Genomic DNA, 12,604 nt, shown 5'->3' with positions numbered 1-12,604 from the left:
ATACACTGTCTCACTCCCTCTCCCCGATACACTGTCTCACCCCCTCTCCCCGATACACTGTCTCACCCCCCTCTCTCCCCGATACACTGTCTCACCCCCTCTCTCCCCAATACACTGTCTCACCCCCTCTCCCCCGATACACGGTCGCACCCCCTCTCCCCCGATACACTGTCTCACCCCCGATACACGGTCGCACCCCCTCTCCCCGATACACTGTCTCACCCCCTCTACCCGATACACTGTCTCACCCCCTCTCCCCGATACACTGTCTCACCCCCTCTCCCCCGATACACGGTCACACTCCCTCTCCCCGATACACGGTCGCACCCCCTCTCCCCGATACACTGTCTCACCCCCTCTACCCGATACACTGTCTCACCCCGATAGACTGTCTCACCCCCTCTCTACCCGATACACTGTCTCACCCCCTCTCTCCCCGATACGCAGTCGCACCCCCTCTCCCCGATACACTGTCTCACCCCCTCTACCCGATACACTGTCTCACCCCCTCTACCCGATACACTGTCTCACCCCCTCTCCCCGATACACTGTCTCACCCCCTCTACCCGATACAGTGTCTCACCCCCTCTCCCCGATACACTGTCTCACCCCCTCTCCCCCGATACACTGTCTCACCCCCTCTACCCGATACACTGTCTCACCCCCTCTACCCGATACACTGTCTCACCCCCTCTCCCCGATACACTGTCTCACCCCCTCTACCCGATACAGTGTCTCACCCCCTCTCCCCGATACACTGTCTCACCCCCTCTCCCCCGATACACGGTCACACTCCCTCTCCCCGATACACGGTCGCACCCCCTCTCCCCGATACACTGTCTCACCCCCTCTACCCGATACACTGTCTCACCCCCTCTCCCCGATACACTGTCTCACCCCCTCTCCCCCGATACACGGTCACACTCCCTCTCCCCTCTACCCGATACACTGTCTCACCCCCTCTCCCCGATACACTGTCTCATCCCCTCTCTCCCCGATACACTGTCTCAGCCCCTCTCTCCCCGATACACTTTCTCACCCTCTCCCCGTTCCGATGTGATGTCATTGCACAGCTGTCACAGAATTTGATGATGTCACTAAACTGCCGTCACAGAATGTGATGATGTCACTGCACTCACTATTGTGAACTGTCTCCCTGCCCCATTCTCTGTGCTGCTGAGGTACAGTTCCATGGCCATCACTGCCTTACAGGATATCACACTTGTAATGAAATCTGTTTGTCTTGATCCTGTATTCGTTTTGCACTCATGTATATTACCCTCCCCCACTGTGTATAGTTTCACTTCCTCTTTCCCGACTAACCTGGGAGGTTCCAGGTCTTGGCTCTTGGCTCCGCCCCTGACTTCTCTTACATAAAGATCCCAGGATCTGTGTGACTCATTCCTGTGAACCAGTCGGCGTGTTGAGATGTTAGCTCTGATCTTAGTGATTAAAAGCCAACTTGTTTAAGTCTATAACTTCTAGTTTTGTGGTTATTGAAGGCCCATCAATTTTAATCACTAAAGAATACTAGGATGGATCGACTCCTAAAACCAGAGCGTCTGGACTTGGATCCACATTCTGCTGAAGCATCAAATCAATTTGGACACTGGCTCAAATGCTTCGAACTCTTCGCGGGGGCCTCATCCGCTAGCGAGGTAGATAAACTGAGTCTACTGACTACTCGCGTAAGTCATCGGATTTATTCGTTCATCCGGGACGCCACCTCTTACACGGAGGCCATCACTATCCTGAAGGCCCAATACCAGAGGCCGGTAAACGAAGTGTACGCCAGACATCTGCTGGCTACACGCAGACAGCGACCAGAGGAATCAATGGACGATTTCTTACAGGGCCTAAAGGGCCTGGTCCGGGACTGTAACTGCAAGGCCGTGACGGCCAACGCGTACTCTGACGAATTGGTCCGCGATTCCTTCATCACGGGCCTCAAATCGAATTATATCCGGCAGAGACTGCTGGAGAAGGAGGTCCTGGACTTAAAAAAGGCAGTGGCCACTGCGCGATCGCTGGACGTGGCCCAGAAAAACTCTGACTCTTATTCTTCCGGCCATGCGGCCCTCACCGCCTCATGCGCGCCGAGGGGGCCGCCATCTTGGAATCAGCCATCTTCCCCATCCAGGTCTCAGACCAGCTCTACGCCGCCGGAGTCCCTACACAGAAGTTCACCCAGGAGTCCTACTACAGCGGCAATGTCTCGAGGCCTGAAATGCTACTTCTGCGGCCAGGCCAAGCACCCCAGACAACGATGCCCAGCGAAGGACGCTACATGCTTCAAATGTAAGAAAAAGGGGCATTTTAGCAAAGTCTGCAGGGGGAATCCAATTTCCAACTCCGTCACCGCCTCGTGCGTGCCGTGCGGGCCGCCATCTTGGGATCCGCCATCTTTTCCCGACTCAACGGCCGCCCAGGGCCCAACAGTGGCTTCGATCACGGTGGATCAATCCAGGCCACACCCGTTGACAAAATCCATGATGGACATACAGGTAAACGGGAATTTAACGAAATGTTTAATTGACTGTGGGAGTACCGAGAGTTTTATTCACCCTAGCCTGGTACGGCGGCACTCATTAACGGTAACCCCTACACGGAGCAGAATTGCTATGGCTGCTAAGCCCCACACTTCGGACATTTTGGGCTACTGTGTGGTAACACTGACTGTAAAAGGCACGGACTACAAGGATTTTAAAACTCCTCGTGATGCCAGAACTCTGTGTGAATGTAATCTTGGGCCTGGACTTCCAGTGCCACCACGAAAGTGTCACGCTAGCATATGGCGGGTCCCAGCAGCCACTCACAGTCTGTGGCCTATCAACCTTAAAAATCAGCCCGCCCTCTTTATTCGCTAATCTCGCTCCGAACTGTAGGCCCATAGCGACCAAAAGTAGACGGTACAGTCTGGAAGACAGACACTTTATCAAGGCGGAAGTGGACAGACTCCTGCGGGAAGGCATTATTGAATGCAGTACCAGCCCGTGGCGTGCCCAAGTAGTCATAGTTAAAAATAGCGAAAAGAAACGGATGGTAATTGACTACAGCCAGACTGTTAATATTTATACCCAGCTGGACGCCTACCCTTTACCTCGCATATCAGAAATGGTTAACCAGATTGCGCAATACCGAGTCTTCTCGACTATCGACCTCAAATCCGCGTATCACCAGCTCCCCATTAGAACGGAGGACCGCCCATACACCGCCTTCGAGGCGAACGGGCGCCTCTACCATTTTCTCAGAGTGCCCTTCGGGGTAACAAATGGGGTCTCGGTCTTCCAACGTGAGATGGACCGCATGGTTGACTAGAATAAACTACAAGCTACCTACCCCTATCTGGACAATGTCACTATCTGCGGGCACAACCAGCAAGACCACGATCTAAATCTTGCGAGATTTTTAAAAACTGCCCTAAAGCTGAATCTAACCTACAACGAAGACAAATGTGTCTTCAACACAACCCGTTTCTGTATCCTCGGCTGTGTGGTGGAAGATGGGGTAATTGGACCGGACCCTGACCGATTACGCCCCCTAAAGGAACTGCCCCTGCCACACAATCCCAAAGCTTTAAAAAGGTGCCTGGGATTTTTTTCGTATTATGCCCAATGGGTGCCCAATTACTCTGATAAGGCCCGACCCCTCATTAAATCGACGTCCTTCCCACTATCAGCTGAAGCTCGGGAGGCTTTCACCAGTATTAAACAGGACATTGAAAGGGCTGCAGTGTGTGCAGTGGACGAATGCATTCCCTTTCAAGTCGAAAGCGATGCGTCAGACTTTGCCTTAGCTGCGACCCTCAATCAGGCTGGGAGACCTGTGGCCTTCTTCTCCCGAACCCTTCAGGGACCTGAAATCAGGCACTCTTCTGTCGAGAAGGAGGCACAGGCTATAGTGGAGGCAGTGCGGCACTGGAGACACTACCTAGCCGGCAAACGTTTCACCCTGCTCACCGACCAGCGGTCGGTGGCTTTCATGTTTAATAACAAACAAAGGGGGAAAATCAAGAATGACAAAATACTCAGGTGGAGGATCGAACTATCCACGTTCGACTATGATATTATGTACAGGCCGGGAGCCCTTAATGAACCCCCAGACGCCCTATCGCGGGGAATGTGTGCCAGCATTCATACGGACAAATTACAGGGTCTCCACAACGACCTCTGTCACCCAGGGGTCACCCGACTATACCATTTTATAAAGTCCCGCAATCTGCCCCACTCCATCGAGGAGGTCAGGGCAATGACCAGAGCCTGCCGCATCTGTGCGGAATGCAAGCCTCGTTTCTACAGGCCTGACCGTGCACACCTTATCAAAGCCACACGGCCATTCGAGCGCCTAAGTCTGGACTTCAAGGGACCCCTTCCCTCTGCCGACCGTAACGTATACTTCCTCAATATCATTGATGAATATTCCTGCTTCCCCTTCGCCATTCCCTGCCCAGACATGACCAGTGCCACGGTCATCAAGTGTCTCTGTAATCTATTCTGCATGTTTGGCATGCCGAACTACATACACAGCGATAGGGGGACGTCATTCATGAGTGACGAGCTGCGCCAGTTCTTGCTCTCGAAGGGGATAGCCACTAGCAGAACCACTAGCTACAACCCCCGGTGTAATGGGCAAGTGGAAAGGGAGAATGCTACTGTTTGGAAGGCTGTCACGTTAGCCTTAAAGTCAAAAGGCCTTCCGACCTCCCGCTGGCAGGAAGTCCTCCCAGACGTGCTCCACTCCATAAGGTCTCTGTTATGTACTGCCACTAACGCTACCCCTCACGAAAAGATGTTCGCTTTCCCCCGGAAATCCACCTCGGGCATATCTCTACCCGCATGGCTGACGTCTCCGGGGACAGTACTATTGCGGAAGCACGTGAGAGGCCATAAAACGGACCCTCTTGTGGAAAAGGTACAGCTCCTCCATGCAAACCCTCAGTACGCCTATATCGAATACTCTTACGGGCGAGAGGACACTGTTTCCATAAAAGACCTCGCTCCCTCGGGGAGCGGAGAGAACGATGGGAGACTACCCGATGAAGACCTACACTACAAAGAGACAGGACGCCCAGAGGTATCAATACCCAACTTTAACCTGGAGGACACTGAGGCTCGATGGGCCGAAATGGCCTCTATCTGCACTGTGGGGTTTCTGTGATTCTGTGATTCTGTGACACTGCAGATAACCTGGAAGACACTGCGGAGGCCCGGACAGCGGAGGAACCAGAATCCACTCCCCTAGAGGCACCCCAACCGGCTTTGCGCCGATCACTGAGAACTGCAAAACCTCCTGACAGACTCACTTATACCAACTTTTAAGAAACATCACCCCGATGGACTAAATCTATAGAAGGGGTGCATGTAATGAAATCTGTTTGTCTTGATCCTGTATTCGTTTTGCACTCATGTATATTACCCTCCCCCACTGTGTATAGTTTCACTTCCTCTTTCCCGACTAACCTGGGAGGTTCCAGGTCTTGGCTCTTGGCTCCGCCCCTGACTTCTTTTACATAAAGATCCCAGGATCTGTATGACTCATTCCTGTGAACCAGTCGGCGTGTTGAGATGTTAGCTCTGATCTTAGTGATTAAAAGCCAACTTGTTTAAGTCTATAACTTCTAGTTTGGTGGTTATTGAAGGCCCATCAACACTCAAGCCTGGCATCCACACACTTTACAGCAGGTGTCACTGGACTGATCAGGAGCAAGAACCCTGGCTCATTTTCCACTCTCTGTCCCAGAGGCACTGAGGCCAATGAGAGCCAAGATGTGGAGCACCGAGTCCAGATAATGCGCTGTTGGTCTGTGTAGCTCGGTTACTGGACTGGTGCTTACTGTCGGGGGAAGAAAAAGATTGGTGAAGTCAAGCGTAGGTCCCTTGCAGTCAGAATCAGGGGAATTTATAATGGGGAACAAAGAAATGGCTGGCCAATTAAATACATACTTTGGTTCTGTCTTCACAAAGGAGGACACAAATAACCTCCCAGAGATGTCGGGGCACATAGTGTCTAATGAAAGGGAGGAACTGAAAGAAATCAGTATTTGTAGGGAAATGGTGTTAGGGAAATTGACGGGATTGAAGGCCGATAAATCCCCAGGGCCTGGTAATCTACATCCTTGGGTACTTAAGGAAGTGGCCCTAGAAATAGTAGATGCATTGCTGGTCATCTTCCAAAATTCTATAGATTCTGGAACAGTTCCCATGGTTTGGAGGGTAGCTAATGTAACCCCACTATTCAAAAAAGGGGGTAGAGAGAAAACGGGGAATTACAGACCAGTAAGCCTGACATCAGTAGTGGGGAAAATGCTAGAGTCCATTATAAAAGATGTAATAGCAGAGCACTTGGAAAACAGTGACAGGATCGGACAAACTCAACATGGATTTGCAAAAGGTAAATCGTGCTTGACTAATCTACTGGAATTTTTTGAGAATAGATAGGTGTTTCTGCGGCCGCAAATGAGACTCCAGGATGGTATGTTGCCTCGCTGGTGCAAGGGTCAAGGTTGTCTCGGAGCGGCTGCAGGGCATTCTGGAGGGGGAGGGTGAACAGCCAGTTGTCGTGGTGCATATAGGTACCAACGATATAGGTAAAAAATGGGATGATGCCCTAAAAGCTGAATACAGGGAGTTAGGAGGTACATCAAAAAAATAGGACCTCAAAGGTAGTAATCTCAGGATTGCTACCAGTGCCACGTGCAAGTCAGAGTAGAAATAGAAGGATATTTCAGATGAATGCTTGGCTAGAGGAATGGTGCAAGGGGGAGGGATTCAAATTCCTGGGACATTGGAACCAGTTCTGGGGGAGGTGGGACCAGTACAAACTGAACGGTTTGCAATGGGCAGGACTGGGACCGATGTCCTTGGGGGAGTGTTTGCTAGTGCTGCTGTGGAGGGTTTAAACTAAAATGGCAGGGGGTTGGGAACCTGTGCAGGGAGACAGAGGAAATGGAAACAAGGACAGAAGCAAAAGACAGGAAGGAGAAAAGCAAAAGTGGCAGTCAGAGAAATCAAGGGTTTAAATCAAACATGGCCACAGTAAATAATAATTCTAAAAGGTCTAAGAGTGTTAAAAAAACAAGCCTGAAGGCTTAGTGTCTTAATGCGAGGAGCATTCGTAATAAGATGGATGAATTAGCTGCGCAAATAGATGTAAACGGATATATGATTGGGATTACGGAAACATGGCTCCAGGGTGACCAAGGCTGGGAACTCAACATCCAGGGGTATTCAATATTCAGGAAAGACAGGCAAAAAGGAAAAGGAGGTAGGGTAGCATTGCTAGTTAAAGAGGAGATCAACACAATAGTAAGGAAGGATATTAGCTCTGATGATGTGGAATCTGTATGGGTAGAGCTGAGAAATACCAAGGGGCAGAAAACGTTAGTGGGAGTTGTATACAGACCCCCAAACAGTAATGCTAAGGTTGGGGATGGCATTAAACAGGAAATTAAGAGATGCATGCAATAGGGGCACAGCAGTTATCATGGGTGACTAATCTACATATAGATTGGGCTAACCAAATTAGTAACAATACTGTGGAGGAGGAATTCCTGGAGTGTTTACGGGATGGTTTCCTGGACCAATATGTCAAAAAACCAACTGGAGATCAGGCCATCTTACACTGGGTATTATGTAATGAGAAAGGATTCATTAGCAATCTTGTTGTGCGAGGCCCCTTGGGGCAGAGCGATCAAAATATGATAGAATTCTTCATTAAGATGGAGAGTGAAGTATTTGACTCAGAGACTAGGGTCCTGAATTTAAATAAAGGAAACTACGATGATATGAGGTGCGAGTTGGGTAGGATGGATTGGGGAACGTTACTTAAAGGGTTGACGGTGGATAGGCAATGGCAAACATTCAAAGACCGCATGGATGAACTGCAGAATTTGTTCAACCCTGCTTGGCATAAAAATAAAACAAAAAAGGTGACTCAACCGTGGCTAACAAGGGAAATTAGGGATAGCATAAGATCCAAGGAGAGGACATATAATTTGGCCAGAAAAAGCAGCAAACCTGAGGATTGGGAGCAGTTTAGGATTCAGCAAAGGAGGACAAAGTGATTAATTAAAAGGGGGAAAATGGAGTATGAGTGTAAGCTTGCAGGGAACATAAAAACTGATACCTGGGATGGCAGGGATGACGTATGAGCAGAGATTGGGTCGATTGGGCTTATATTCACTGGAGTTTAGAAGAATGAGAGGGGATCTCATTGAAACTTCTAAAACTCTAACAGGACTAGGCAGACTAGATGCAGGAAGGATGTTCCCGATGGCGGGGGAGTCTAGAACCAGGGGTCACAGTCTAAGGATAAGGGGTAGGCCATTTAGGACTGAGATGAGGAGGAATTTCTTCACCCAGAGAGTGGTGAACCTGTGGAATTCTCTACCACAGAAGGCAGTTGAGGCCAATTCATTAAATATATTCAAGAAGGAGTTAGATATATTTCTTAAGGCTAAAGGGATCAAGGGATATGGGGAGAAGGCAGGGACAGGGTACTGAGTTTGGATGATCAGCCATGATCTCATTAAATGGCGGAGCAGGCTCGAGGGGCCGAATGGCCTACTCCTGCTCCTATCTTCTACGTTTCTATACCTGCAGCGGCTGTCTGGTCCCCGTTGCCATGACGTCTGCACTTTGCTCAGGCCCAGCCTGAAGAAGGCCATGTAGCTGGTAATCGCCACATCAGTGAGGCTGCTCAGCCCGTCCATCTGATCGTAGACGTTCTCCCAGTAGGCTTTCAGAGCTGCTGTCCCGGGGGGGTAACTGCCATACAGGTGCGAGTCCAAGATATCAATCACCTCCTGGTTAACTGTCGACTCAAACTTCCTGGCAAAAAACGTTGGTCTCGTCATTTGCTGTGAATAGAGATGCAGAAAACGGAATGAACACTGCGAATCAGAAAGGAGAATAAATGCTTCTGTCAAATGGCATCTTGCTCATATTGGTTTTGCAGTCGTCTGGTTTTTAAAGGGTGGGGAGGGAGAGCAGCCGGTTAATTTTCATCCCCTTCTTCCCTGAAGGCACTGGCTCTTGCAGGGATGGTTCTACGACCCCACCCCAGGGACCATCGACTGTGGGGATTCCTGTGATACCCCCCCCAGGGACCATCGACTGTGGGAATCCCTGTGTTACCCCACCCCAGGGACCATCGACTGTGGGGATTCCTGTGATACCCCCCCCAGGGACCATCGACTGTGGGAATCCCTGTGTTACCCCACCCCAGGGACCATCGACTGTGGGAATCCCTGTGTTACCCCACCCCAGGGACCATCGACTGTGGGGATTCCTGTGATACCCCCCCCAGGGACCATCGACTGTGGGGATTCCTGTGATACCCCACCCCAGGGACCATCGACTGTGGGGATCCCTGTGATACCCCACCCCAGGGACCATCGACTGTGGGGATCCCTGTGATACCCCACCCCAGGGACCATCGATTGTGGGGATTCCTGTGATACCCCACCCCAAAGACCATCGACTGTGGGGATCCCCTGTGATACCCCACCCCAGGGACCATCGACTGTGGGGATCCCTGTGATACCCCACCCCAGGGACCATCGACTGTGGGGATCCCTGTGATACCCCACCCCAGGGACCATCGACTGTGGGGTCCCCTGTGATACCCCACCCCAGGGACCATCGACTGTGGGGATCCCTGTGATACCCCCCCCAGGGACCATCGACTGTGGGGATTCCTGTGATACCCCACCCCAGGGACCATCGACTGTGGGGATCCCTGTGATACCCCACCCCAGGGACCATCGACTGTGGGGATCCCTGTGATACCCCGCCCCAGGGACCATCGACTGTGGGGATCCCTGTGATACCCCACCCCAGGGACCATCGACTGTGGGGTCCCCTGTGATACCCCACCCCAGGGACCATCGACTGTGGGGATTCCTGTGATACCCCACCCCAGGGACCATCGACTGTGGGGATCCCTGTGATACCCCACCCCAGGGACCATCGACTGTGGGGATTCCTGTGATACCCCACCCCAGGGACCATCGACTGTGGGGATTCCTGTGATACCCCACCCCAGGGACCATCGACTGTGGGGATCCCTGTGATACCCCACCCCAGGGACCATCGACTGTGGGGATTCCTGTGATACCCCACCCCAGGGACCATCGACTGTGGGGTCCCCTGTGATACCCCCCCCAGGGACCATCGACTGTGGGGATCCCTGTGATACCCCACCCCAGGGACCATCGACTGTGGGGAACCCTGTGATACCCCCCCCAGGGACCATCGACTGTGGGGATCCCTGTGATACCCCACCCCAGGGACCATCGACTGTGGGGAACCCTGTGATACCCCCCCCAGGGACCATCGACTGTGGGGATCCCTGTGATACCCCACCCCAGGGACCATCGACTGTGGGGTTTCCTGTGATACCCCACCCCAGGGACCATCGACTGTGGGGATCCCTGTGATACCCCACCCCAGGGACCATCGACTGTGGGGATCCCTGTGATACCCCACCCCAGGGACCATCGACTGTGGGGATTCCTGTGATACCCCACCCCAGGGACCATCGACTGTGGGGTCCCCTGTGATACCCCACCCCAGGGACCATCGACTGTGGGGATTCCTGTGATACCCCACCCCAGGGACCATCGACTGTGGGGATTCCTGTGATACCCCACCCCAGGGACCATCGACTGTGGGGATCCCTGTGATACCCCCCCCCAGGGACCATCGACTGTGGGGATCCCTGTGATACCCCCCCCCAGGGACCATCGACTGTGGGGATCCCTGTGATACCCCCCCCCAGGGACCATCGACTGTGGGGTCCCCTGTGATACCCCACCCCAGGGACCATCGACTGTGGGGTCCCCTGTGATACCCCACCCCAGGGACCATCGACTGTGGGGATCCCTGTGATACCCCACCCCAGGGACCATCGACTGTGGGGATCCCTGTGATACCCCACCCCAGGGACCATCGACTGTGGGGTCCCCTGTGATACCCCACCCCAGGGACCATCGACTGTGGGGTTTCCTGTGATACCCCACCCCAGGGACCATCGACTGTGGGGATCCCTGTGATACCCCACCCCAGGGACCATCGACTGTGGGGATCCCTGTGATACCCCACCCCAGGGACCATCGACTGTGGGGATTCCTGTGATACCCCACCCCAGGGACCATCGACTGTGCGGATTCCTGTGATACCCCACCCCAGGGACCATCGACTGTGGGGATCCCTGTGATACCCCACCCCAGGGACCATCGACTGTGGGGTCCCCTGTGATACCCCACCCCAGGGACCATCGACTGTGGGGATCCCTGTGATACCCCACCCCAGGGACCATCGACTGTGGGGTTTCCTGTGATACCCCACCCCAGGGACCATCGACTGTGGGGATCCCTGTGATACCCCACCCCAGGGACCATCGACTGTGGGGTCCCCTGTGATACCCCACCCCAGGGACCATCGACTGTGGGGATTCCTGTGATACCCCACCCCAGGGACCATCGACTGTGGGGATCCCTGTGATACCCCACCCCAAGGACCATCGACTGTGGGGATCCCTGTGATACCCCACCCCAGGGACCATCGACTGTGGGGATCCCTGTGATACCCCACCCCAGGGACCATCGACTGTGGGGATCCCTGTGATACCCCACCCCAGGGACCATCGACTGTGGGGTCCCCTGTGATACCCCACCCCAGGGACCATCGACTGTGGGGATCCCTGTGATACCCCACCCCAGGGACCATCGACTGTGGGGATTCCTGTGATACCCCACCCCAGGGACCATCGACTGTGGGGTTTCCTGTGATACCCCACCCCAGGGACCATCGACTGTGGGAATCCCTGTGATACCCCACCCCAGGGACCATCGACTGTGGGGATCCCTGTGATACCCCACCCCAGGGACCATCGACTGTGGGGATCCCTGTGATACCCCACCCCAGGGACCATCGACTGTGGGGATCCCTGTGATACCCCACCCCAGGGACCATCGACTGTGGGGTCCCCTGTGATACCCCACCCCAGGGACCATCGACTGTGGGGTCCCCTGTGTTACCCCACCCCAGGGACCATCGACTGTGGGGTTTCCTGTGATACCCCGCCCCAGGGACCATCGACTGTGGGGATTCCTGTGATACCCCACCCCAGGGACCATCGACTGTGGGGATCCCTGTGATACCCCCCCCAGGGACCATCGACTGTGGGGATTCCTGTGATACCCCACCCCAGGGACCATCGACTGTGGGGATTCCTGTGATACCCCACCCCAGGGACCATCGACTGTGGGGATCCCTGTGATACCCCACCCCAGGGACCATCGACTGTGGGGATTCCTGTGATACCCCACCCCAGGGACCATCGACTGTGGGGATCCCTGTGATACCCCACCCCAGGGACCATCGACTGTGGGGAACCCTGTGATACCCCACCCCAGGGACCATCGACTGTGGGGTTTCCTGTGATACCCCACCCCAGGGACCATCGACTGTGGGGATCCCTGTGATACCCCACCCCAGGGACCATCGACTGTGGGGTCCCCTGTGATACCCCACCCCAGGGACCATCGACTGTGGGGTCCCCTGTGTTACCCCACCCCAGGGACCATCGACTGTGGGGTTTC

General features: G+C 53.8%; 1 protein-coding gene across 2 annotated transcripts in view; it reads right to left on the bottom strand.

Moving 5' to 3' along the window:
• The window catches only part of xylt2 (xylosyltransferase II), a 551,366-nt gene that overhangs the window by 79,085 nt on the left and 459,677 nt on the right, over positions 1-12,604 (bottom strand). For both annotated transcript variants that reach the window (XM_085963201.1, XM_085963202.1), the window contains exon 8: positions 8,595-8,857. In XM_085963201.1, the coding sequence (XP_085819327.1) occupies positions 8,595-8,857 (263 nt within the window). The remainder of the gene's footprint in view (positions 1-8,594; positions 8,858-12,604) is intronic.

The sequence above is a fragment of the Somniosus microcephalus genome, chromosome 21 (genome assembly GCF_052327205.1).
Source record: "Somniosus microcephalus isolate GS21.2 chromosome 21, FLI_Smic_1.0, whole genome shotgun sequence".
Classification (NCBI taxonomy): domain Eukaryota; kingdom Metazoa; phylum Chordata; class Chondrichthyes; order Squaliformes; family Somniosidae; genus Somniosus; species Somniosus microcephalus.
This window is presented reverse-complemented; position numbering and strand designations above follow the sequence as displayed.